Source organism: Saimiri boliviensis, chromosome 17 (genome assembly GCF_048565385.1).
Source record: "Saimiri boliviensis isolate mSaiBol1 chromosome 17, mSaiBol1.pri, whole genome shotgun sequence".
Taxonomy (NCBI): Eukaryota; Metazoa; Chordata; class Mammalia; order Primates; family Cebidae; genus Saimiri; species Saimiri boliviensis.
Genome location: NC_133465.1, coordinates 65,036,331 through 65,063,832, shown reverse-complemented (window position 1 = coordinate 65,063,832; position 27,502 = coordinate 65,036,331). Strand labels below are relative to the sequence as shown.

At 44.9% G+C, this 27,502-nt stretch overlaps 1 protein-coding gene across 1 annotated transcript in view; it reads left to right on the top strand.

Annotated features, from left to right (window-relative positions):
* The first annotated feature begins 501 nt into the window (after window positions 1-501).
* The window catches only part of GRB2 (growth factor receptor bound protein 2), an 87,334-nt gene continuing 60,333 nt past the window's right edge, over window positions 502-27,502 (top strand). Inside the window, exons 1-2 of the mRNA XM_039476017.2 lie at window positions 502-746; window positions 14,214-14,428. Of these exons, the coding sequence (XP_039331951.1) occupies window positions 14,351-14,428 (78 nt within the window). The 5' untranslated portion in view covers window positions 502-746; window positions 14,214-14,350. The remainder of the gene's footprint in view (window positions 747-14,213; window positions 14,429-27,502) is intronic.

Sequence of the window (27,502 nt, the reverse complement as noted above, 5' to 3'; positions counted from 1 at the left end):
ATTCCTTAAGGACCAGGATTTCTGTTCTATACCCAGCACAGTGTTCAGACTATATTAGGCACATAATTAAATCAATGAGCAAACAAACCCACCAATCATTCAACATTGCAGAGTTTGTACGGACGGGATTCTCAAATATTTCAAGACCTGGTCCTCTGTTTGGAGTGCTTCGTGCTGGAAGCTCTCTTCCTCTCCCAGCCCCCATCCATATCCAATTGCCTTGGTTTGGTAGAGGAGAAAAGAAAGTGATTAGACAGGGGAAGAATTTATTCCTTCTGGGCTAAGCTGTTATTTACCCGCTCCGGCACCGAGAGGGTTAGGGTGACCCAGGGGCGGAGCCGTGACGAGGCCACCTGCTGCGGGCGGTCTGGCGCATGCGCCCTGGGGCCTAGCTAGTCACTACCTGCCGGAGCCCGGCCCAGGAGGAGCGCTTGCGCTTTGGGCGTTTTCCGCCGGGGGAAGTCTCGCGGGGGCGGGGCGGGGCGGGGCCTCGTGGAGAAGTTCTCGCGGGACACGCACGGGGAGCGGAAGCGAGCCTGCTCTGCTGCTTCGGCGACCGGGCGGCGGCGGCGGCGGCGGCTGTGGCTGTGGCTGTGGCTGTGGCTGTGGCTGAGGCTGTTTCTGTGTCTGTGGCCGTGACGGCGGCGGGAGCAAGCGCTGCCCTCGCGGAGCAGCCTCAGGGTCGGCAGCCGCGCGCAGCGTTGAGGAGGGTCAGGCCGGACGCAGAGCGGACTAGCTGCGCCACGGTGAGTGCGAGCGGCTGCGCTCGGCGCCGCTCCGGTGTCTCTTCCTCTCCGCTCTGCGACGGGAGTGGGCCCTGGGGGAACGGGACCGGGACCGGCCCCTGGGTTCGGGTCGGGGCGGCGAGGCTCGGGACGCGGAGCGGAATGCCCGAGGTTCTGGACTCTGCGTTTCCCCTTTTGGGGCGCTTCCTTCCTGGGGAACGTCCTCCTCCGGCTCTCGGCTCTGTCGGTGCAGTGTCCGGGAGCCTGGGGGTAGAGGTCGGGGCTCCCTCGTGAAGTCCCCTGTCTTCGTCGGAAGGGTTTGCACGAAAGGGGCCCTGGAAGCCCGGACGGGCAGAACGCCGACTGAGTCAGTCCGCCCGATCCCGGCGGCGGGGGACTCGGTGTGGGCTGCAGCTGTGGTGATTGATGCGCCTCCGACCTGCACGGCAACCACGTCACTATCTCTTGGCGTGTTTGGGCTTAATTTTGTGCGGGAATCCACCGTGGGGTAGAACGTTCTCTGCCGGAGACGGGGGAGATGTCTTTATTCTGACACTTAAAAAAAAACTAGTTGAAAAATTAAGTAGCAGCAGGTTGGACTGCACCTAGGAAAGATTGCGGCGAGAGCGGGCGCTGGTAATTTTCATTTGGGGCGCGCCCTCTCTGTGATTGTAAACCACATATGAGTTATGGCTTGTTTGGAAAGTTTTTCAAGGCTTACTTCAAACGCTATGAAAGTGCAGTTTGCAGGGGACTGAAGTGCATTTGAGGTGTATCTCTTCTTGATGCTGTTGACTTTCAGAAATGTCAGACACATGAGAGAAATCACCATTAGTCCCTTGCTTTCTTAATCCCTCTTTCAGTACTTCTCCAGTTATTTTCTTACCTCTCTATCTACTTCTGTCCATTCCACTAGGGACAAGAAATGCTTGTGTAATGCAAGTCATTTTCCCCTTCCTCGCCCTACCCCCCTCTTTTTTTTCTAACCTACTTCCCCTTCCTCCTTGGTAGTCCCCACTCTGGCGTAATTTTTCGAGGTTTCTTCCCTTTCGTGCTGTTCGTTTCTCTCATTTCAAGATTCCGTCCTGTTTTTCGGGAAGAGACCCTCTTTTCTGCTTTGGTTCCTTTACTTTTGCGCTTTCCCCTGCGTTCGCTAGTCAGCCAGATGGGTTACTAGAGAGCCACTGGAGGCTGAAGTTCCCCGGCTGAGAAGGGGGTGGGGGGCTCCAAAGATTGAATTCAGCCGGGCGCGGTGGATCACGCCTGTAATCCTAGCACTTTATCAAGAGATCCGGACCATCCTGGCCAACATAGTGAAATCCTGCCGGTACTAAAAATGCAAAAATTACCTGGGTGTGGTGGCGCGCCCCTGTAGTCCCAGCTACTCTGGAGGCTGAGGCAGAAAAATCGCTTCAACCCAGGAGACGGAGATTGCAGTGAACTCAGATCGCACCACTGCACTCCAGCCTGGCGACAGAGCGAGACTCCGTCTCAAAAAAAAAAAAAAAAAAAAAAAGGTTGAATTAATTTCTAAGAATTCAGTCCTGCCACTAGGTTACAAGTGTGGTTTGCTTGTTATTTTTGTGTTTTCGTTTTTTTTTTTTTTTTGAGACGGAGTTTTGCTCTTGTTGCCCAAGCTGGAGTGCAATGGCGCGTTCTCGGCTCACCGCAACCTCCGCCTCCTGGGTTCAGGCAATTCTCCTGCCTCAGCCTCCTGAGTAGCTGGGATTACAGGCACGAGCCACCATGCCCAGCTAATTTTTAGTATTTTTTAGTAGAGACGGGGTTTCACCATGTTGACCAGGATGGTCTCGATCTCTTGACCTCGTGATCCACCCGCCTCGGCCTCCCAAAGTGCTGGGATTACAGGCTTGAGCCACTGCGCCTGGCCTCGTTTTTTTTTTTTTTTTTTTTTTGAGATGGAGTTTCACTCTTGTTACCCAGGCTGGAGTGCAATGGCGCGATCTCGGCTCACCGCAACCTCCGCCTCCTGGGTTCAGGCAATTCTCCTGCCTCAGCCTCCTGAGTAGCTGGGATTACAGGCACGTGCCACCATGCCCAGCTAATTTTTTTTTTTTTTTTTTTTTGAGACGGAGTTTCGCCCTTGTTACGCAGGCTGGAGTGCAATGGCGCGATCTCGGCTCACCGCAACCTCCGCCTCCTGGGGTCAGGCAATTCTCCTGCCTCAGCCTCCTGAGTAGCTGGGATTACAGGCACGCACCACCATGCCCAGCTAATTTTTTGTATTTTTGGTAGAGACGGGGTTTCACCATGTTGACCAGGATGGTCTCGATCTCTCGACCTCGTGATCCACCCGCCTGGGCCTCCCAAAGTGTTTTCGTTTTTTAAGATTATGCTTTTGTGCCTGTTTATGCTTTCTTCCAGTATGTCTTTATAATAGGAATATTGGGTCAGCTCAGGGCTTAGGTGACTTTTTGACTTGTAGTGGGGGGTGTTAATGTTAAAAAGTGAAGGTCAACTATAAATCTATATTAGGTTAAAATAGTCTGAAAAATGTAAAAGGCTAGAATTGATTTAGACCATCGAATTAGTTGAAGCCTGCGCGTTGTTATAGTACTAATTTATTCTTTGTTAGGCTTTTAGTTAAAAATCAGGGATCTTTTTTCTGCATCTATTATAACTGGCCTTCGTTGTTGTTTTTGACAAATAAATCTCTATTTGCTCCTTCCCAAGTTCAAAATGTTCCCAATCTCAAGATGTAAAAGAGTTAATTCTTATGATCAGCTATCTCCTAGCAAGCATTTATTTATTTAACTTATTTTATTTATTTTTTGAGACGAGTCTCACTCTGTTGCCCAGGCTCGAGTGAGTGGTTCTGAGGATCTCGGCTCACTGCAGCCTCCACCTCCTGGGTTCAAGCACTCTTCTGCCTCACCTTCCCAGGTAGCTAGGATTACAGGTGCTCATCCCCACACCTGGTTAATTTTTGTATTTTTGTGGAGATGGGGTTTCACCATGTTGGCCACGATGGTCTCGAACTCCTGACCTCAAGTGATCTGCCTGGCTCAGCCTCCCTAAGTATTGGGATTACAGGCGTGAGCTACTGTGCTGAGCCTAAACTCAAACATTTAAATGTTTGAGGCACTTTACTTGTCAGCAAGTTATTCCAATTTGAGAGGCTTGCTGGGTTTTAAGTACTACCAGTTGCTGGTACTTGGAGATTCTTCTCAGTAATTCCTGTTATGTTGCATATTGTGCATTGGAGTTCTAATTGTTGCATAGAACAGAAGAGCAAAGGATTTTGGAGAAAGGAAGTAATACAGAATAGAGTCGCCATGCCCTCCTGAGAGAAATTAATACTTAACTGCTTAATTCAGAGGAAGTCTCCGCCATTACCAAGTGGCTTTTGAGAGTCTGTATTTTTGTGTGTGTGTCAAAGTTGCCTTTTTCCCAGTTGTGCCAAGTGAATATGCATTATTTTCATTTCATGCAAGGACATTGTAGTGCATTATCCAGAATGCAAATTTTAAAATCTGGTTAAGGCATCCTTATGGTACAGCAGTGATTTAAAATTTAGTGCATAAAAATCACTGGGGGATCTTTTTAAAATTAGGTTCTGGTAGAACTCCAGGATGTTTCCCATAGTGAATCAGTCTCTCAATGGAGGAATTTTGATACAGATGGTCTAAGGAACAAAACTTGTTAACAAATGCAGCCATAAATAATAAGACTGCTGTGTGGCTTTAAATTATTCAACTTAAAATTACATTTTTTGTGTATACAGAGTCAGTATTTAGAATAACCTAATGGAATAAGTGACTTTAGGTGTGATTCATTTTTTGAGATGGAGTTCCTTGCTCTTGTCACCCAGGCTGGAGTGTAGTGGTGCAATCTCAGCTCAGTGCAACCCCCTCCTGGGTTCAAGCCATTCTCCTGTCTCAGCCTCCTGAGTAACGGGGGTTGCAGGTACCTGCCACCACGGCTGGCTAATTTTTTGTATTTTTAGTGGAGACGGGGTTTTGCTATGTTGGGCAGGCTGGTCTCAAACTTCTGACCTCAGGTGATCCGTGGTCTCCCAAAGTGCTGGGATTATAGGCATGAGCCATTGCGCCTCTCCGATTTGTTTTTACATGTGTAAATTTTTTAGCATTCTTACTACTGTGATGTGGAATGATTTAACTTGAAGTTTATACTTACTAGGGTCATTAATTTGCCTACCAGAGAATTTTTTTGAGTCTGTAGACTCAGACCTAGACTGTAGATTTTTTAACGTGTGAAAGCAACAGCACTCAGTAAAAACTATACTTACACATAGAACTGTTTTTTCACTCTCAGTGCAATTGTAAATTATAGGATTTATCACTTTATAAAATGGTCTTTGTCTTAGGTGATTTTGCTCAACTGTAGGCTAATGTGTTTGGAACACATTTAAGGTAAGGTGGGGTAGGCTGAGCTATGGTGTTTGGTAGGTTAGATGTATTAAAATGCATTTTCACTGGGCAAGGTGCCTCATGCCTGTAATCCCAGCACTTTGGGAGGCCAAGGCAGGTGGATCACCTGAGGTCAGGAGTTTGAGATCAGCCTGGCTAACGTGGTGAAACCCTGTTTCTATTAAAAACACAAAAAATGAGCTGGGCATGGTGGTGTGTACCTGTAATCCCAGCTACTTGAAAGGCAGTGGTTGCAGTGAGCTGAGATCTTGCCATTGCACTCCAGTTTAGGCAACAAGAACAAAACTTTGTCTTTAAAAAAATGCGTTTTTGATTTAATGATATTTTCAATTTATGATGGCTTCATCAAGATACCTGCCTATGCAGATGGAAACTCCAGATTTACTCTTAGAACATGTAGGCTAGTATTTGAAAAGAGACTGAAAATACTAGTTAAGATCTCTGGCTTATACTAGATTATAATAATAAAATCATCACAGCCCACACTATAGCAGATAATTAGCTCAGTCTTTTGGAGACAGCCAGAGACTTCTACCAAGCAGTTTCTCTTTTAATTCTCAAAATGACTTTATAAGGTAGTTGCTGTTATCATTCCCATTTTCCAGTTGAGGGATATGAGGGATTACAGAATGTAAGTTATTTCTCCTTGTTAGTAAGTGGAAAAGTGACATTCGATTCCAGGTCTAACTCCAGGAGGAAGCTTTTTGGTTTGTGTTTTGACGGCAAAAGTAATTCATGTCTGTAGTAAAAATAATGAAAATACAATTGAGGTGTATCATGCAGAAAGTAAAAGTGTTCTGTGATCTGGCTGGCAGAGATAACCATTGTTAGCTTTTTTTTTGAACTAAGAAAAAATAATTTTTATTTAAAACCTAATTTATCGGCTGGGCGCAGTGGCTCACGCCTGTAATTCCAGCACTTTGGAAGGCCTAGGTGGGCGGATCACAAGGTCAAGAGATTGAGACAGTCCTGGCCAACATGGTGAAACCCTGTCTCTACTAAAAATACAAAAAAATTAGCTGGGTGTGGTGGCGCATGCCTGTAGTCCCAGCTACTCGGGAGGCTGAGACAGGAGAATTGCTTGAACTCGGGAGGCGAAGGTTGCAGTGAGCCCAGGTCGCGACACTGCACCCCAGCCTGGTGCCTGGTGACGGAGTGAGACTCTGTCTCAAAAAAAAAAAAAAAAAAAAAAAAGTTTGTCATGTTTAAAAAAAAAAAATTTTTTGTCATGTTTAAAAAAATGGCTAAAGACCTGACTTTCGATGTCCTCTTTTTCTATATCTTTTATTGCTTCTGCCTCTATTCATAAGCTCTGTTTTCTTCTACAGAAAGTAATTCCTTGGAATGCACATTTTCTTCATTTTCACCAAATTCTTCAGGGTCCTTTAGTTCATCATTTCCATCTTTCTCATGTGCCTCTTGAGTCTCCAATTCGCAATCCTTGATAAAAAGCATCATTTTCCACAGAAGCTTCTCCACTCAGCTCATTTGCTTCTTGTTTTTTACCTTCGCCTTTAATTGGTTTCTTGTTAGGAGTGTTAGTTGAAACAGTTAATTCAATGTTATCTGGATCGCCTCCTTCCTCTTCAGTAGCCTGCTTGAGTTGGGGGATGAGCACGGTCTTGACTCGGGTGGTCTGGTTCCACTGCTTCAGCTCGTACTTCAGATCAATGGCCCGCAGATCAGTTACCCTTTTTTATTTTGAGATGGCGTTTTACTTTTGTCCCCCAGGCTGGAGTGCAATGGTGTGATATCGGCTCACTGCAACCTCCACCTCCCGGGTTCAAGGGATTCTTTTCCCTCAGCCTCCCGGGTAGCTGGGACTATAGGTGCCCACCACTACGCCCAGCTAATTTTTTGTATTTTTAGTAGAGACAGGGTTTCACCGTGTTAGCCAGGATAGTCTCGATCTCCTGATCTCGCGATCCACCCGCCTCAGCCTCCCAAAGTGCTGGGATTACGGGGTGATCTGTGAACTTTTTACCTTCCTCCTGACCCGAGGCGGCCATCACAGGTAGTGGCAGCCATCTTAGAATAGCAGCGAGCCGCCGAGGGAGTGAGTGGGCTCAGCTTTTTTTTTTTTTTTTTTTTCTCCTTGAGATCGAGTTTCGTTCTTATTGCCCAGGCTGGAGTGCAGTGGCAATCTCGGCTCACATCAGCCTCTGCCTTCCGTATTCGAGCGATTTGGGATTACAGGCATGCGCCACCACGCCCGGATAAATTTTTTGTATTTTTATTAGAGACGGGTTTCACCGTGTTAGTCAGTATAGTCTCGATCTCCTGACCTTGCCATCCTCCCGCCTCGGCCTCCCAAAATGCTGAGATTACAGGCGTGAGCCATCGCACCCTGCCAGATCAGTGATCTCTTCACCTTCCGCCTGACCCAAGGTGATCATCACACTGGTAGCGGCGGCTGCCGTCAACTGCTGGCGGCGGCCATCTTAGAAGAGCAGCGCGCTGCTGCGGCAGTGAGTGGGCTCCGCTTTTTTTTTTTTTTTTTGAGATGGCGTTTCACTCTTGTCACCAGGCTGAAGTGCAATGGCGCGATCTCGGCTCACCGCAACCTCCGCCTCCCGGGTTCAAGTGATTCTCCTGCCTCAGCCTCCTGAGTAGCTGGAATTACAGGCATGCGTCACCATGCCTGGCTAATTTTTTTTGTGTTTTTGGCACGGACGGGGTTTCACCGTGTTAGCCAAGATAGTCTTGATCTCCTGACCTCGCGATCCACTCGGCCTCGGCGTCCCAAAGTGCTGGGATTACAGGTGTGAGCGACCGTGCCTGGCCGGATCGGTGATCTTTTTTACCTTCCGCTTGACCCGAGGTGGGCATCGCACGGATAGCGGCGGCCATCTTAGAAGAGCAGCGCGCTGCCGAGGGAGTGGGCTCAGCTTTTTTTTGTTCTTTTTTTGAGATGGTGTTTGTTCACTCTCGTTGCCCACGCTGAAGTGCAGTGGCGTGATTTTGGCTCACCGCAACCTCTGCCTCCCGGGTTCAAGCGATTCTCCTGTCTCAGCCTCCCAAGTAGCTGGGATTACAGGCATGAGCCACCACGCCCGGCTAATTTTTTGTTATTTTTAGTAGTGACAGGGTTTCACCGTGTTAGGATAGTCTCGATCTTCTGACCTCGCGATCCGCCCGCCTTGGACTCCTAAAGTTCTGGGAATACAGGGGTGAGCCACTGCGCCCGGCCAGGTTGATGATCTTTTTACCTTTCGCCTAACTCAAGGCGGCAGTCACACTGGTAGCAGCGGCCGTTTTAGAAGAGCAGGGCACTGCTGAGGCAGCGGGTGGACTCAGATTTTTTTTTTTTTTTTTTTTAAGATGGGGTTTCATGATGTTGGCCTGGCTGGTCTGAAACTCCTGACCTCAAGTGATCCACCCACCTCGGCCTCCCAACCACCAGGCCTGGCTTCGCGCCCCCACCCCCCACCCCGAAGGAAGTTGACTTTTGTTGCCCAGGCTGGAGTACAGTGGAGTCATGTTGTCTCACGGCAGTCACCACCTCCTGGGGTCAAGCGATTCTCCTGCTTCAGCCTCTTAAGTAGCTGAGATTACAGGCATGCGCCACCACGCCGGCTAATTTTGTGTTTTTATTAGAGAGGGGCTTTCTCCATGTTGGTTAGCCTTTTCTAGGACTCCTGACCTCAAGTGATCCACCCGCCTTGGACTCCCAAAGTGCTAGCATTACAGGCGTGAGCCACAGCCCCCGGCTGCATTTTTTTTTTTTAAAGCACATACTGATGTATTATTTTGCCTTAGAGAAATAAGATAAACTGTAATTTTTCTGTTAAAAATTTGTGGCCGGGTGCGGTGGCTCACACCTGTAATCCCAGTACTTTGGGAGGCCAAGGCAGGCGGATCACCTGAAGTCAGGAGTTTGAGACCAGCCTGGCCAACATGGTGAAACCCCTTACTCTACTTAAAATACAAAAATTAGCCAGGCTTGGTGGTGGGCACCTGTAATCCCAGCTACTTGGGAGGCTGAAGCAGGAGAATGGCTTGAACCCAGGAGGTGGAAGTTGCAGTGAGCAGAGATCACACCATTGTATTCTAGCCTGGGACAGAGCAAGACTCCATCTCAAAAAAACAAAACAAAACAAAAATTTAATAACATATCCTGGTATTTATGTAGATACTCCATACACAAGCTCATGGATATTGATCAGGGGTGTGTGTGTCTATGTGTATGTTGGACATTGTGTTTTGTCTCATTGTTTCAGGGAGATAAATCTGGGAAGTGAAATTGCTTGGTCAAGAGAATGTATTGGTCAGGCAGTGGCTCGTGCCTGTAACCCCAGAACTTTGGGAAGCTGAGGTGGGCAGATCATTCAAGGTCAGGAGTTGGAGATCAGACTGGCCAACATGGTGAAACCCCATCTCTGTTTGAAAATAAAAATATTAAAAACAACAAAAAATGAAAATTCAAAAATCAGCTGGTGATGACACAACTGTAATCCCACCTACTTGGGAGAATGAGGCAGGAGAATCACTTGAAACCTTCAAGTGATCTCGGCTCACTGCGGCCTTCCAGCTTGACCAACATAGAGAAACCCTGTCTCTACTAAAAATACAAAATTAGCTGGGCGTGGTGCATGCCTGTAATCCCAGCTACTTGGGAGGCTGAAGCAGGAGAATCACTTGAACCTGGGAGGCAGAGGTTGCAGTGAGCCAAGATCACACCATTGCACTCCAGCATGGGCAACAAGAGCGAAATTCCGTCTCAAAAAAAAAAGAAAAGAAAAAAGAAAAACCAGAGCTTGTTTCAAAACTTTGCCCAAAATTGTAGCTGTAAGTGTGAAGGGCCTGCTTCTAGAGATCGTGAAGATTCAATACTAAGTTATACTGGGCTGGTATCATGTATTTTCTGTGAATTTTGGGAAGAACACAGTTAAATGGAAGAAAAAAAACTTACAAATACCTTTAGGATAGTAGTTTTTTGAATACAGTTCATATTGTTTGAAATAAATAATTAAAGCTATGCTTAAAATTCACTGCTTCGAGGCTGGGCGCGGTGGCTCAAGCCTGTAATCCCAGCACTTTGGGAGGCCAAGGCGGGTGGATCACGAAGTCAAGAGATCGAGACCATCCTGGTCAACAAGGTGAAACCCCGTCTCTACTAAAAATACAAAAAATTAGCTGGGCATGGTGGCGCGTGCCTGTAATCCCAGCTACTCAGGAGGCTGAGACAGGAGAATTGCCTGAACCCAGGAGGCAGAGGTTGCGGTGAGCCGAGATCGTGCCATTGCACTCCAGCCTGGATAACAAGAGCGAAACTTTGTCTCAAAAAAAAAAAAAAAATTCACTGCTTCGGATGGGCTGGTAACAGTTTTGAGGTTATTCTCCTTAGGCTTCAGTGTTTAGTACACATTTTCTTGGGAAGTGAACAGCAACATTTACTCAGTTAAAATCACTGTACATTGTGTCTGCTTTCAGATTTCTCCTTTATTAATAGTGTTGTGTGTGTGTTAGATTTTTTTTCTTCTGCCTTTACTGAAACACAACCTTTTGAATTTCTTTAGCAAATACGCTCTTTTGTGTGGACAACCTAATAAGCTTTTCTCTTTGAGTTTTCTGTTTTTTTACTCAGCACAGCCATGGAAGCAGGGATTTAATTTTCTGTCAAACTCTGCATCTCACAAAGCAATAGTTACTCGAAACACCATTTTTAAGAAGGTTATTCTTTTTAAGCAACACGATTTTTAATAAGGTTATTGTTTTTAAGCTTTCTCTCAGAAGATGAGTTGAGTAGCAGCAGGAAAGGTGTTGAGAACTGTCTTGGTTTTTGTGCTACTGCTGTTAACAATGCAGCTGTCTTAAATCCTGAGTGACATAGAAACTTATGGCTGGTCTTACTACATAGCACCTTCATAGTGACAGGGCTTTTGGGTTTCTATCTGATTTCTGTTTTTCAAAAATAAAACTCCTTATTTTTTCATTATTTCAAATATTCTTTAGCTTCTGTCACTAATACATGGTTTCAGCAATAGAGACCAGTTAAATAGGCTAAGGAAAGTACTGATAGCATGTAGCAGAGATTTTGTTAAAAGTAAAAATAGGGCTGGGCAGCCGGGCACAGTGGCTCACACCTGTAATCCAAGCCCTTAGGGAGGCTGAGGCAGGGGAATCACAAGGTCAAGAGAGCAAGACCATCCTGACCAACATGTCGAAACCCTGTCTCTGGGAAAAACAAACAAACAAAAAGGGCTTGGCATAGTGGCTCACTCTCTGACCTGTAATCCCAGCATTTTGGGAGGCTGAGGCAGGAGGATTGCTTGAGGCCAGGAGTTTGATACTAGCCTGGATCTTTTACAGGTGAGAAAAGCTCCGTTTGCCCAGAATTGTAGCTGTTAGTGTGAGGGACCTGCCTCTAGAGACCATGCAGATTCAACACTAACTACATTGGACTGGTCTCACATAGTGAGACCCTTCTGTACAAAAAATAACGAAGAGTAGCCAGGCATAGTGGCTCACGCTTGTATTTCTAGCTACTTGGGAAGCTGAGGCATGAGGATTGCTTCGAGCCAAGGAGGTCAAGGGTGCAGTAAGCCATGACCATGCCACTGTACTTGTGCCTGGGCAACAGCGCAAGACCATGTCAAAACAAAAAGAGAAGAAAAAGTAAAAGTAGATACACAGGGAAATAAAAACAGAACACTAAGCAGTTGCTAAGGCTGAGGAAAATTGAAGGATTGTACAGAAAAGTATGATTGGGCTGTGAACAGCTCCGGCTTATAATTCCAGCACTGGGGAGGCCAAGGAGGGCAAATCACTTGAGGGCAGGAGTTCAAGACCACTCTGGTCAACATGGTGAAACCCCATCTCTACTAAAAATACAAAAATTATAGAAAGCAGCCAGTCATGTTCGCATGTGCCTGTGGTCCCAGCTACAGGCCGAGGTAGGAGGATCACTTGAACCTGGGAGGTGTAGGTTGCAATAAGCCAAGATCGCACCACTGCACTCCATCCTGGGCAATAGAGAGAGACTCTGTCTCAAAAAAGAAAAAGTATGATTGGTTGTAGTGCATTACTTAAATTATCATTGAATAGTATTTTATAATATACCACTGATTAAACCAGAATATGTGATATTACTGGGATAAGGCAGGGGAAACTGGCTGGTGGAACAGCTACGTCTTAACCTTTCAGGCAATAGATAATGGCTGGAATAAACTAAGAAAGCAGTTAAAGCGCAATCTTTAGAAATACTCTATCCATTTTGTATATTGACCATAAAATTAAAAAAAAAAAAAAAAAAGAAATGCTCTAAGTAAACACAAAGAGAAAGCAAAAATTAAATTGAGAGTGATTGCCTATGGGTGTTGGTCAGTAGTATTTTTCATAAGCCTTTTAATACTCTGACTTTTAAAATTACGTACATGGATTAGTTTGATCAAAATAACTACACAGAGTGTAAGTGAAGGGCAGTTAAGGATACACAAAAATACTCAGATCAACCTCTTCATTTTTTACTATTTGCTGGGACTCTTTCTTTATTACTTTCCCCTGTTATAGCCAGCACCACATGGCATATCTTAGGTACAGCCTGAAGGAATAAACATTGTTTGGTTTATTAGTTACCTGCAGCATAATGTTTGGCTTTCAGAATTTGACAGAAGGACTCATTATCAGACGATTTATTTTCTTTTTGATAGTACTTATCTTGGTCTAATCTTAGTATTCCCCACTGGTTTGTTGCTTGGTTCATTTGCAGCTATGCTTGATTAGTGCCCCAATTGTTAACTTTAGAACAAAAGAATAATAATCACTTATGCCCCTCAAATGAGCTGCTAGGTCGAAATTATCTGAGAAAGGTGTCACTATAAATAACCTGTCCCAGTTCTGCAGTTTTCTGCTTTTGTTTAGCAAGTATGAAAACAGTGACCTAGCTAACCAGAACGGGGATTTTATTTTTCTTTAGTTATCCAAAGGTCTAGGTTGTGTCCTATATTCATGGCTGGAGATGCTTCGCTACACCAGTGATTGTACTACTGCCAGTTCATCATTGCCTGATACACTATCTCAGGGTTCTCCCAGAATCTTTTACCTGCAAAATGCAATTTGCATCCGTTTTATATACTCTTCTTGCTCTAAAAAGCTGTGCTCAGGGTGACTGTAAGAGAGACTTCTGTTTGACCTTCTTCGGGCACCATCTCCCTGCACTTTCTTTCCCCAAACAAGATACTTGGCAGCTCAGTTTCTGAAAAACAGATTCCTTTCAAGTGTAGATTAGAACTTCAGCTCTGCTCCTTAGGCTAGTTAGAAATAATATGGAGCTATTTCTGGAATGCTGAGCCTTGGTCATTTATTTCAAGGCCTGGTGGAGACCCCAGAGCCCTGGGATCTCAGGGGAAAAGGAGCCTTGTGCAAGAGCATCGTTCCTACCATTTGCACCCGCACGCTGCTCGGAGCTGTGGTCTTTCTCTCGTTACCTGAGCTTGCCTGTCACAGCGGAAAGTGCTAGGGGAAAGCTGTTGGCGCTCGTAGCAGTAAACGGATTGAAAATGCAGTTCCTACGTTTACTTTCTCCTGCTGTCCTGGGAGCAGACCATGGTTTAGTTTCGAGAAGAGTGCAGCAGCTGGAGACCAGAGTCTTGGCTTTACTTGCTTTTGACTGTGGAGTAGGGGAGCCAGCATTCTTAGAAGACCAGAAAGGATGGCAGGGGGAAGGGAGGGAAACAGGCCTGTTTAACCGAGGAGAGACAGGTGCCATTCCCAGGGTGAGGCCTTCTTTTCAGTGGACCGTATTTGGTGCTGGAGAAGAGCCTGTGGGGAGTGAAGGAGGAAAGGCGGAGACTGAACGGGACTCCAGCCGGTTCCTGCACGCAGCGCACACCCAGCGGGAAGGAAGAGGAAGTGTGTTCAGGAATAGCTCAGGCGGCTGCGCCATTGGCCAGCAGGCCTGTCAGTCGCCCGGGGGCTGAGGCTGAAAAAAGGAAGAAGTGGAGGGGGCTGTTGCCTTGAAGGGAGGGAGGAGGGCGAGCCAGGGGGCGTGGGGGCTGGGGCCGAAGGCCGATTGGCAGGGCGGGGTTGCCTTCAATCCTGGCCACTTCTCTTAATCGTCCCCCTTCTGCTTCAGGGTGGCATTGTGTGTCCCAGAGTGCCGGAGTGAGTCCCAGAAGAGAGGCGAGGCTAAGCCCAGAGTGCTGGGTTGCTTCAGCAGGGAAGACTCCCTTCCCCCTGTTCCAGGCTGCTGAGCACTGAGCTGCGCTCAGAATGGAAGCCATCGCCAAATATGACTTCAAAGCTACTGCAGACGACGAGCTGAGCTTCAAAAGGGGGGACATCCTCAAGGTAAGTGCTGATGCCGAGCGCAATGCTGAGATCGTTCTCCTTGTGCTCATCCACCTTCTTTCGCCCTGATTACACAAAAAGAAACTGTGTTTTTCATTGTACACTTTTAACACTTACCATCATATTTGATCTGGAGAGCTTGAGATACATGCTGAGTAGGATACTAAATATGACTTAAGTGAGTTGGTGTGTTGTGTGGTCTTTAACTGCCTTTGTGTGAATACTTCAAGTATTTGTCTATTGATACTGGTAGTATTTCAAGTAAAGTCAAAGTTTAATGTGATTGTAGAAAGGAAGTATATGAGTAGATTGATCTGCCCTGTTGGGTTTTATTTAAAAATTAGCATTTTTAAAAAAGATCTAGGCTTAAAGTATGTATGTAAAAGCATTCAGTTAGTCTTATTTTACATAGCCAAAAGATTTTGCATTCTGGAATATGATTTTGGTAGGTTAGAAATTAATTTTCCCAGTATAGAGAGATTGTTAGAAGTACATACCAAAACTCATTAAAGAACCTCAGTGTATTTTTATTCTTTGTGAAAAAACCAATGGAGTTCTCAATAATAAGGTGCAACCTGCCATTGGACAAGTCAGATTTCGACTTTCTTAAGAGAAACTTGAGGAGCAATTACCCCGTATTAAACTTTAATTGCATGAAAAGAAACCTGCTGACAGTTTAAAAATCAGCTTCTGTATAGTGCACAGCTTATTTTGAGCCCCACTATTTATATGAGGATTCGCTCTCCCCCAGCACATGTTAATTATGTTGTTTACCCAATTGACTGGAGCGGTTTGCCCTTTTGGATGTGTAATTTATTTTAACAAGGATGAGTGTTATCAAAGAGTATCTTAACTTTAAAAGAGGAAAGGCTGGAGTTCAATGTTTGAATGTTCCCTGTGTCTTAAGTTTTGACATTTTTTCCTTCTGAGCCTTAGACTTACTGTTGGAATTTGCCACTCATTTGTTTACTACTCCTGAATGAAATTCTTAGCATTTTATAAAGAGAAAGAAAGTGGAGATGTAGAAATATGGTTCTTTTAAAAGAACTTGAGGTTTTTTTACTTTTAAGTTATGTGGACCTATTGATAGTCACTATTTTGCCCTCATTGCCCAAGGTGTTGTAGAGTTCTACTCTGAAGTTAACTGCCCAGTAATTTCTTATTGTTAGAGATGGAGGTTGAGTCTCATAGAAGATGATGCTGCAGAGCCCTTTAAAGAGAAGAGAACTTTGTGTCTGTGTATTCATTTCAAAGCTGGGTTTGTGACAGCGCACTTTTCCCAGGTATTCTCAAAGTCAGCACTAAATTGTCAGAAAGCAGATGGAACCAGCTATAGGTTTCTGTTTTCTTGGACAGCTAGAAATCAGGGCAAAGTTAACTTAGACTATAAAATCGCTCGGTTTCAGTGGTGTATGGGAGAGGTAATTTGATGTTTCTGTAGGTGATTACTAGTTCCCACAGATAATCCACTTGTGATGGTAGAGGATGGGGTACTCAAATGCCCACATTTATAGCCTGTACAAAAACCTTTTTGGGCCAGCATTTTGTTTTTTGTTTTTGATACATTCTAGAGCCAGCTTCTTTATAAGTTTACCTTAGAAACTTGAACCCAGAAGGCTGGCAGTTCGTATTTTTCTCAAAACCTGTCCCATTGCACATTAAGCACTGAAGCAACAAATTAAAACTGGGGGCGTGCACATGCAGTCTCTAAGAATTTTTAAACAAGGACTTTCCCTGATTTCTATCTTTGAAATTTGTCCTAGACCTAGACCGTGAACATTTTATAAATTCTTATAACTTAAATTAGTAAACTCTGGCACAAGTGTAAAAACCTTCTCTCCTATGCTATTATTAGGGAAGAAGATATTGTTTAACATTCCCTCAGAAATTTTTATTATGGAGGAAAAAGTGAATCAGAATACTCACATTTACTTTCAGATTTTCTTTGAGGAGAGAGAAAAATACATATATGTGGTTCTTTTCAATTTGGTAGATAACTGAGATATGAAGTCATAATGCCATTATTGCTTTTGAACGGTGGCCATTAGCTGTTTGTTAGTAATGTTGTGGCTTTACTCCAAAAGAAAAAAATGAGTGACGATACAGTAGTTGCCCTCTGTCTCATAACTGTGTGAAATGGCTGGGTGAAGAAGAGGGACATGCTTTCTTAAAAGCTGTTAGTTAAAAAAAGGGACTTTCCTCTGATTTTTCAGGGAGTAAACTGGCTTCATTTGAATAGCTTTAATTTGTTAAGTCTTGAGGGTATTAGTTGTAAGCCAAAACAAGTTTTAAAAGTTGCTGGAATGGCATTGACAATTTGATTGAAATAGGCGTATATATGTGCTCTCTTGATAAAGGAGATGTGCATACGGTTATTAAGTTTCATTTCAAGTTAATGAAATAGGGCCTTAACCTTCACCTTCTGACTATAGTTGAGAAGGATTACATATCCTGTCTTAGAGTTCCTGATTAACTTTTAGTTAAGAATGGTGACTCCTCTCCTCCAGCAGACTCCTTCCCTACTTTCTGTATACTACACATTGACCTGTTACTATCCTGAGAAAAGAGGAAAAAATAAAGCATTTTACTGGAAGCCTAAAATGGAGTTGAATGCTTCAGTATATCTGCCTTTGTTTCTCTCTCTCGTAAAAGCTTGTGTTCTTGGTTGGGGAGGGAGAGGACACTGGGATGTAAAATAGAAGGACTTGCTCTTCCACTGCAGGTTTTAGGCCTAGTGTGGTTGGAATAAATCAGAATTCCCCCCACCATTGTAGGGTAGGCTTGAAATAGTCCCACAGGTTCTCCACTGACAAGACCCCTAAATAGTCTACACTAGAGCACATAAAACTGGATGAGCTTACCTAGGAGTTGCAGCTGCCATTTAGGGGCTTATGTATATGTACTTCAAATTGTGCTGCACAGGAATTAAAGAGACCATTTCGAGCTCTCAGATCTGTACTCATTCCATTTTAGAGCCAGCTACTTGCTTTCTTCAGCTCTAGTGAAGAGCCAGCCCTGGATCATCTAGGTGTATTCTACCCTCTCTGGCATGAACTACCTTTACCAGTTTTTTTGTTTTGTTTTGTTTTGTTTTGTTTTTTGAAACAGAGTACCGATGGATTGCCAGGCTGGAGTGCAGTGGCGTTATCTCGGCTCACTGCAACCTCCGCCTCCCGGGTTCAAGCAATTCTCCTGCCTCAGCCTCCTGAGTAGCTGGGACTATAGGCGCGCGCCACCATGCCCAGCTAATTTTTGTATTTTTGGTAAAGACAGGGTTGTAATGTGTTGGCCAGGATGGCCTCGATCTCTTGACCTCATGATCTGCCCGCCTCAACCTCCCAAAGTGCTGGGATTACAGGCGTGAGCCACCGCGCCCGGCCACCAGTTTCTTAAACTACTTGAAAAACAGGTCTTGAGTTCACATTCAGATCTTCGAAGCATCCTCTGTCTCAGCACTGCCTGGCCTATTTCATTGTCACACTCACTGAGCATCTCTTGAGCCGGGTCCTGGGATAAGTTGCTTTGAGAGTTGGGAGAAAAATATAAGATGTACTTTCTCCCTTCAGAAGCTTCAAAATCAAGTAAGAGAATTGAGATTAAGGCCGGACGCGGTGGTTCACGTCTGTAATCCCAGCACTTTGGGAGGCTAAGGCAGGCGGATCAGGAGGTCAGGAGATTGAGATCATCCTGGCCAACATGATAAAACCCCATCTCTACTAAAAATTAGCTAGGCGTGGTGGTGCACGCCTCTAGTCCCAGCTACTCAGGAGGCTGAGGTAGGACAATTGCTTGAACCCAGGAGGCGGAGGTTGCAGTGAGCTGCGATGGTGCCACTGCACTACAGCCTGGGTAACAGTACGAGACTCTGTCTCAAAAAAAAAAAAAAAGAGAATTGAGATTAATATGTGAAAGAGTACACAGTGGTATATACAATTTTTTTTAAGAACAGGAGATTTTTTTTAAATTTCTTGAGTTAGACTTACTATTTTACAGATGAGGAAATGGTGGCCCTTAGAGGTTAAATATATATCTAAGATCACACAACTATCATTCTTAGTAGTGATTTTTAATAGTTTTTGATGGAATACTAGAGTCGTGTTACACACTTTAACTTCTAGAGTCATTCAGGAAGGATGAGACTGGCAAGAGCTGACATCAGTCAGGGGTGTGCAGAGTTGTGACCGGAACTGAATCTTGTAAGGAGAACAGGACGTGTAGGTTAAGAGAAGGAGGACATTTCAAGGGAGATGGAAGTAGTGCTTGTTGTGTTTGAGATAGGAAGGCTGGAATAAGAATCTAGACTGACATAGTGTAAAATGTGATAGAGTTGGGGCAAGGTGAGAAAAGCCCAGTAAGAGTTTAATCTGGTCCTTAAGAAGCCTTGGAAGTTTTTTTGTTTCGTTTTGTTTTTTTGTTTTTTGAGATGGAGTCTCACTCTGTCGCCCAGGCTGGAATGCAGTGGTGCAATCTCAGCTCCCTGCAACCTCTGCCTCCCAGGTTCAAACGATTCTTCTGCTTCAGCCTCCTGAGTAGCTGGGATTACAAACATGTGCCACCACACCTGGCTAGTTCTTATATTTTTAGTAGAGACGAGGTTTTACTATGTTGGTCAGGCTGGTCTCAAACTCATGACCTCATGAGCCTTGGAAGGTTTTTAAGCAAAGAGTGGTGTGTGTGTGTGTGTGTGTGTGTGTGTAATGAATTGCAAGGGGACAAGCCTGGGGTCCCAAGCCTGTATGGTTGCAAGTAATCAGGTTGTGTGTCACACATCTGTACTAGAAATGGAGTGGAGTGGCTTGAAAGATACTGAAATCATGGGATTTCTGCCTGTCAGTAAATCTTCTAAGAAAAGAATGTCCTTTGATTATAATCCTCAGTGGGAGATCAGTGGAGAGCCAGACTCTAGTATGGTTGGTTAGAGTTTTCACAAGTTGTAAGTCCTGAGTTTCAGTGCACAAGTCCCATTTTAGGGGTTCAAATTACCTAACCTAAAAAATAAAAAGCCAGGTAAGCTAGTGCAAGCCTTAAGGCCCCACCTGCTCATGAAGCTGAGACGGGAAGATTGCTTGAGCCCCGGAGTTGGAGCCCAACCTGGGCAACAAAGCAAGACTGCATCTCCAAATTAAAAAAAAAAAAAAAAAAAAAAAAGTAGGGGTGTTTTTCTTTTTTTCTCCCTCACTATTTTAAAGTACTAGTATCAGTATACTCTGGAGAAGCATTAATTTTTTTCTATCCAAAGTGCTGAGATTACAGTTGTGAGCCATTGCACCCAGCCTTTGTCTTTTGGTAAGAATTCTTAAAAATCTTGTTGACTAAACCAGAATACTGCATTTACTCTTTAAGAAGGAGGGCAGGCCGGGTGCGGTGGCTCACGCCTGTAATCCCAGCACTTTGGGAGGCTGAAGTGGGTGGGTCACAAGGTCAACAGATCGAGACCATCCTGGTCAACGTGGTGAAACCCCGTCTCTACTAAAAATACAAAAAATTAGCTGGGCATGGCAGCGCGTGCCTGTAATCCCAGCTACTCAGGAGGCTGAGGCAGGAGAATTGCCTGAACCCAGGAGGCGGAGGTTGCGGTGAGGCGAGATCGTGCCATTCCACTCCAGCCTGGGTAACAAGAGCGAAACTCCGTCTCAAAAAAAAAAGAAGGAGGGCAGTTTGTGACCAGACATGGTGGCTCACACCTGTAATTCCAACACTTTAGGAGGCTGAGGCACGTGGATCATTGAGGTCAGGAGTTCGAGACCAGCCTAGCCAACATGGTGAAACACTGTCTCTGCTAAAAATACAAAAAACAGCAGGGATTGGTGGTGTGCATCTGTAATCCCAGCTACTCGGGAGGCTGAGGCAGGAGAATTGCTTGAACCCAGGAGGTGGAGGTTGCAGTGAGTTGAGATTGCGCCACTGCATTCCAGCCTGGGCAACAGAGGGAGACTCCCATCTCAAAAAGAAAAAAATAAGGAGGAGGGCATTTTGTTATTTGAGTTCTCTTAAAGCAAATAATCTGCTTGCTTTTTATTATATTAATTTTGTCAGCTAAATGGACTGTTTCTAAATAGGTGCTGAGAATGAACTTTCAGTTCCTATATAAAACTCTTTTTGGGAGACTGGCTGAAGATCTCTCTTTCCCCTTTTAGGAGAAAGAAATAAGTAAGGAAATGTAGTATTCCTTCAGGATCTTTGAGGTTTCACCTCTAAACCATATGGTTGAACAGCTACAGCTACTAAATTTTTGTTTGTTTGTTTTTGAGACAAAGTTTTGCTTTGTTGCCCAGGCTGGAGTGCAGTGGCACAATCTTGGCTCACTGCAAACCTCTGCTTCCTGGGTTCAAGTGATTCTCCTGTCCCAGCCTCCCGAGTAACTAGGATTACGGGCACCTGCCACCATGCTTGGCTAATTTTTTGTATTTTTGGTAGAGGTGGGTTTCACCAATTGGCCAGGCTGGTCTTGAACTCCTGATGTCAAGTGATCCATCTGCCTTGGCCTCCCAAAGTGCAGGGATTAGAAGCGTGACCCCACTACTCCTGGCCAAGATTGGCGTTCTTAACCCCATTTTATAGGTACAAAAACAGGCTCAGATCTTAAGAGACCTGCTCAGCTTCACACAACTAGCGAGTGATAGAGGTGGATTTTGATATTAAGTCTTGCTGCAGTGTACCCATCCCAATACGTGGTGAAACCGCAACTCTACTAAATAGAAAAAAATTAGCTAGGCATGGTGGCACATGCCTGTAATCTCAGCTACTTGGAAGGCTGAGGCAGGAGACTTGCATGAACTCGGGAGTTAGAGGTTGCGGTGAGCTGAGATGGCGCCATTGCACTCCAGCCTGGGCAACAAGAGAGAAACAACATCTTAAAAAACAAAAAACAGCCGGGCGCAGTGGCTCACACCTGTAATCCCAGCACTTTGGGAGGCCGAGGCCGGTGGATAACTAGGTCAAGAGATCAAGACCATCCTGGTCAACATGCTGAAACCCTGTCTCTACTAAAAATACAAAAAAATTAGCTGGGCATGGTGGTGTGTGCCTGTAATCCCAGCTACTTAGGACGCTGAGGCAGGAGAATTACCTGAACCCAGGAAGCGGAGGTTGCGGTGAGCAGAGATCGCGCCATTGCACTCCAGCCTGGGTAACAAGAGCAAAACTTCGTCTCAAAAAAAAAAAAAAACCACACACTGCCATGTGTGTACCTATGCAACAATCTTGCATGTTCATCACATGTACCCCAAAACCTAAAATGCAATTAAAAAAAAAAAAAGAGAGAAAAAAAAAAAAAAAAAAACCATAAAATTGGCATACATCTTCCAGTTGATGAAATTGCCATACTAGCCAAAAAACAAAACCAATTAGCGGGTTTTACAGAAGTAGATTATGGCACCTGTTAAGTGGAATACTGTGATGGTGTTAATGTTGATCTGTATCAGTGCAAAATAATGTCTACACTTGGACAGAGAAATGTTTAAATGGATCCTGTTTTAGTAAGTAATGACGTAACATATTGAATACTAAGCATGCCCTTGCACTAAGTATTGTACTTCCCTTCTCTTTTTATTTTAATTTTAAAGACGGGGTTTCGTCTTGTTGGACAGGCTGATTTCGAACTCCCGACCTCCGACCTCAAGTGATCCACCTGCTTCGGCCTCCCAAAGTGCTGGGATTACAGGCGTGAGCCACCGTGCCCAGCTTCCCTTCTCTTTTAATCTCACACAAGTCATGTAAAGGCAGATGCTGTTATTCCCATTTTACTGCAAAAAGGCTGAGGCTTAGATTGAGTAATTTGCCCAAATTCACAAGTTCGGAATCAGATCCAATCTGGTTTAGTCCTAATTTTATTTATTTATTCACTCATTCATTCCTGAGACAGAGTTTCACTTTTGTTACCTAGGCTGGAGTGCAATGGCACGATCTTAGCTCACTGCAACCTCTGCCTCCCGGGTTCAAGTGATTCTCCTGCCTCACTCAGGCTTCTGAGTAGCTGGGTTTACAGGCGTCAGCCACCATGTCCAGCTAATTTTTGTATTTTCAGTAGAGACAGGGTTTCAACATGTTGGCCAGCCTGGTTTCAAACTCCTTAACTCAGGTGATCCACCCACCTTGGACTCCCAAAGTGCTGGGATTACATGAGCCACCACTTAGGGTCTTATTTTCATTTTTGAAACAGGGTCTTGGTTCTGTCACCCAGGCTGGGATGCAGTGGCATGATCTTGATTCATTGCAACCTCCAGCTCCTGGGCTCAAAGAATCCCCCTATCTCAGCCTCTTTAATAGGTGGAACTACAGGTGTGCACTGCCACACCTGTCTAATTTAAGTTGTTTTTTTTTTTTTTTTTTAAAAATAGAGCTAGGAGGTCTCACTGTGTTGCCAGGCTGGTTTCGAACTCCTGGGCTCAAGCAATCAGCCTGCCTCCCAAAGTGCTGGGATTATAGATAAGACATGAACTACTGTACCTGGTCCCTGTAAATAAAACCTTTCCCTACACAAATGAGGTTAAGCTAGAGAGAGAGGCCATTTAGGAAATATTGCTGTCTTTTTCCTCTTTATTACATACATAGGTCTCTTTCTGAATGGTCTCCCACGAAGTAACTGTTGTCTCCAAGTCACTGGATTTCAGATGATTTTTACTCTCTCTCTTTTTTTTTTTTTTTTTTTTTGGAGATGGGATCCTGCCATGTTGCCCAGGCTGGAGTGCAGTGGCTCTTCTCAGGCACAATCCCACTACTCGTCAACACAGGAGGTTTGACCTGCTCTGTTTCCGACCTGGGCCGGTTCACCCCTCCTTAGGCAACCTGGTGGTCCCCCGCTCCCAGGAGGTCACCATATTGATGCTGAACTTAGTGTGGATACCCGATCGGCACAGCGCACTACAGCCCAGAACTCCTGGGCTCAAGTGATCCTTACACCTCAGCCTCCCAAGTAGCTTGAAGTATAGGCAGACGCCAGCACACGTGGCAATTTTTACACTTTTATACTGAATTACTTAATGTATGTGTGAGTTTTATTTTTATTTTATTTTTGAGGTGGAGTTGCTCTGTCGCCCAGGCTGTAGTGCAGTGGCACGATCTCGGGTCACTGCAACCTCTGCCTCCTGTGTTCAAGTGATTCTCCTGCCTTACCCTCCTGAGTGGCAGGGATTACAGCCGTGGGCTAATCACAGGCTAATTATGGGCAACCATATCCAGCTAATTTTTTTTTTTTTTTTTTTTTTTTTTTGAGATAGAGTTTCCCTCTTGTTACCCAGGCTGGAATGCAATGACGCGATCTCGGCTCACTGCAACCTCCGCCTCCTGGTTCAGGCAGTTCTCCTGCCTCAGCCTCCTGAGTAGCTGGGATTACAGGCACGCGCCACCATGCCCAGCCAGCTAATGTGTGTTTTTTTTTTGTTTTTTTTTTTTTGTATTTTTAGTAGAGACAGGGTTTCACTATGTTGACCAGGATGGTCTCGATCTCTTGACCTCGTGATCCACCCGCCTCGGCCTCCCAAAGTGCTGGGATTACAGACGTGAGCCACTGCGCCCGGCTAATTTTTTTGTATATTTAATAGAGATGAGGTTTCACCATGTTGGTCAGGCTGGTCTAGAACTATGGACCTCAGGTGATCCCACCACCTCAGCCTCGCAAAGTGCTGGAATTACATTAGCCACTGCGCTTGGCTATCAGTTTTCTTTAAGAAGTTACCTTCAGCTCGCCGGGCGCGGTGGCTCAAGCCTGTAATCCCAGCACTTGGGGAGGCCGAGGCGGGTGGATCACGAGGTCAAGAGATCGAGACCATCCTGGTCAACATGGTGAAACCCCGTCTCTACTAAAAATACAAAAAATTAGCTGGGCATGGTGGCGTGTGCCTGTAATCCCAGCTACTCAGGAGGCTGAGGCAGGAGAATTGCCTGAACCCAGGAGGTGGAGGTTGCGGTGAGCCGAGATTGCGCCATTGCACTCCAGCCTGGGCAACAAGAGCGAAACTCCGTCTCAAAAAAAAAAAAAAAAAAAATTACCTTCAGATAGTAAGCAGTTAACATTCTGCTTCTCAGTTTACCTTGAAGAATATTCCAGGAAGTGAAGTACTCTCTGCTAAGACGTGGTTTTGTTTTTTAAGGGCTGAGGTTTAACCTGATTTTAAATCTTTTAGGCTGAAGTTCACTTTGGCCATGCTCAGTATCATAAAACTTTGAGACATTTGAAAAAATGACCCAGAATGACTTTTTTGAGGAAAATTTTTGTCCTTTTGGCAGCTCCTCCCTTAATTTCACCTCCTCCTGGATGTGGAATGAGAGACATCTGAAGTGTGGTAAAGAATACTGGCTCTAGGCAAGACCTGCCTGCTTGGAATCCCAGCTCTGCCACTGACAGATCTGGCATTGTGATCTTGGGCCATTTACAGAATGGCTTTGTGTTTTGGTTGTGTCATCTGTAAAATGGGAACAACAGTTACCTACCTTCCTAGGGTCATAGTGAAGATTAAAATAGCTAATATTTTGGTGTCGGGTTTTGTTTATTTGTTTTTTGAGATGGAGTCTTGCTCTGTCGCTCTGGAGTGCAGTGGTGCAGTGCAACCTCCACCTCGCGGGTTCAAGCCATTTTCCTGCCTCAGCCTCCTGAGTAGCTGGGATTAGAGGCATGCACCACCACACCCAGGTGATTTTTGTATTTTTAGTAGAGATGGGGTTTCACCATATTGGCCAGCCTGTTCTCATACTCCTGACCTCGTGATCCGACTGCCTCGGCCTCCCAAAGTGTTGGGATTACAGACGTGAGACACCATGCCTGGCCTGTGTTGGTGTTTTTAAAGCAGTCACTAGCATTAAGTAGACTAGCTTTTGGTTTTATTAATGCTATTCAGGTACACAACATTGATAAGAGGTGATTAGTCCAGACACCTAGTTCAGGAAATATTAAGTCACATGACTCTACTCATAAAACTGGCCAAAGGTTATCTGTTACTATCTCAAACTCAGAACTGTTCAAACCCTGTCCCAGAGCTCAGCTGAAAGCATCGTACTGATGGAGAGTTTTTTCCATTCTTAAACATCTGTAACAAAGAGATGGATACCTATCCTGTGTCCTGTAAGTTTCTGTAGTTTACTGAAGCTTTGGGATTATGCAGTTGGCTAACCGTAAGGAATGTAAAAAAAGCCTTGGGGGAAACTCATAGTATCTACTGTAATGATATATTTTTTTTTTTTTGAGACGGAGTTTTGCTCTTGTTACCCAGGCTGGAGTGCAATGGCGCGATCTCGGCTCACCGCAACCTCCGCTCACTGCAACCTCCGCCTCCTGAGTTCAGGCAATTCTCCTGCCTCAGCCTCCTGAGTAGCTGGAATTATAGGCACGCGCCACCATGCCCAGCTAATTTTTTGTATTTTTAGTAGAGACGGGGTTTCACCTTGTTGACCAGGATGGTCTCGATCTCTTGACCTCGTGATCCACCCGCCTCGGCCTCCCAAAGTGCTGGGATTACAGGCTTGAGCCACCGCGCCCGGCTACTGTAATGATATTAAGGATGATTTCATTATCTGTAACTGCCCTCCGTGAGAACCCATGGGTAAACATGTTCTCTAGTCTCAATAGTGAGAATAGGCGTGTTTTTCCCCCAGCAACTTCTAAAAATCTTAAGGATGCCATAAATAATGCTTAATATTTCCTTCTTTACTTGGCTAGAAACCTTAGACCACTTATACTTTCTGTCCTAACATTTTTATCAGAAGAGCTACATACTGAGTAATCTGTAATCCAAAGATCTGAAATCTTAAACTTTTTTGAGCACCAACATGGCAGTCAAAGGAAATGCTTCTTGAAGCATTTTGGATTTTCAGGTTTAGGGATGCTGAATCTGTATGAATGCAAGTATTCCAAAATCCAAAAACTGAAATGCTTCTTGTCCCTTATTTCAGATAAGGGATATTCAACCTATATTAATTATTAGCAGTAAAATATTGAAAATTTTTTCCCTCATTTTAGCAGTGGCTTTTCTTTTCTTTCTCTCTCTATCTCTTTATCTCTTTCTTCCTTTTTGTTGTTACAGAGTTTTGCTCTTGTTGCCCAGGCTGGAGTGCAGTGGCGCAGTCTTGGCTCACTGCAACCTCTGCCTCCTGGGTTCAAGTGATTATCCTGTCTCAGCCTTCCTGAATAGCTGGGATTAACACCAGGCCTGGCTGATTTTTGTAGTTTTAGTAGAGACGAGACGAGGTTTCATCATATTGGTCAGACTGATTTCGAATTCCTGACCTCAGGTGATCTGCCCACCTCGGACTCCTGAAGTGCTAGGATTATAGGCGTGAGCCACTGTGCCTGGCTGCTTTTTTCTTTTTTCTTTTTTTTTAAAGACAGTCTTAGCCGGGCACGGTGGCTCAAGCCTGTAATCCCAGCACTTTGGGAGGCCGAGGCGGGTGGATCACGGGGTCAAGAGATCGAGACCATCCTGGTCAACATGGTGAAACCCTGTCTCTACTAAAAATACAAAAAATTAGCTGGGCATGGTGGCGCATGCCTGTAATCCCAGCTACTCGGGAGGCTGAGGCAGGAGAATTGCCTGAACCCGGGAGGCGGAGGTTGCGGTGAGCCGAGATTGTGCCATTGCACTCCAGCCTGGGTAACAAGAGCGAAACTCCGTCTCAGGAAAAAAAAAAAAAAGACAGTCTTACTCTGTCACTCAGGCTAGAGTGCAGTGGAATGATCTTGGCTCACTGCAACCTCTGCCTCCCTCGGTTCAAGAGATTCTTCTGCCTGCCTCAGCCTCCTGAGTAGCTGAGACTACAGGTGCCCGCCATCACACCTGGCTGATTTTTATATTTTAAGTACACATGGGGTTTGACCATGTTGGCCAGTCTGTTCTCAAATTTCTGACCTTGTGATCCACCCGCTTTGATCTCCCAAAATGCTGCTAGGATTACAGCCGTGAGCCACCGTGTGACCTAACAGTGACTTTTATTTAATATATTCTTTAGTTTAACAGTGGACTTTTTATTCCTTTTGTTGTTGTTGTTGTTTATTTTTTATTTTATTTTTTTGAAACAGGGTCTCCATACATTACCCAGGACTTTCTGCTTTTTTGAGATGGGGTCTCACTCTGTGACCAGGCT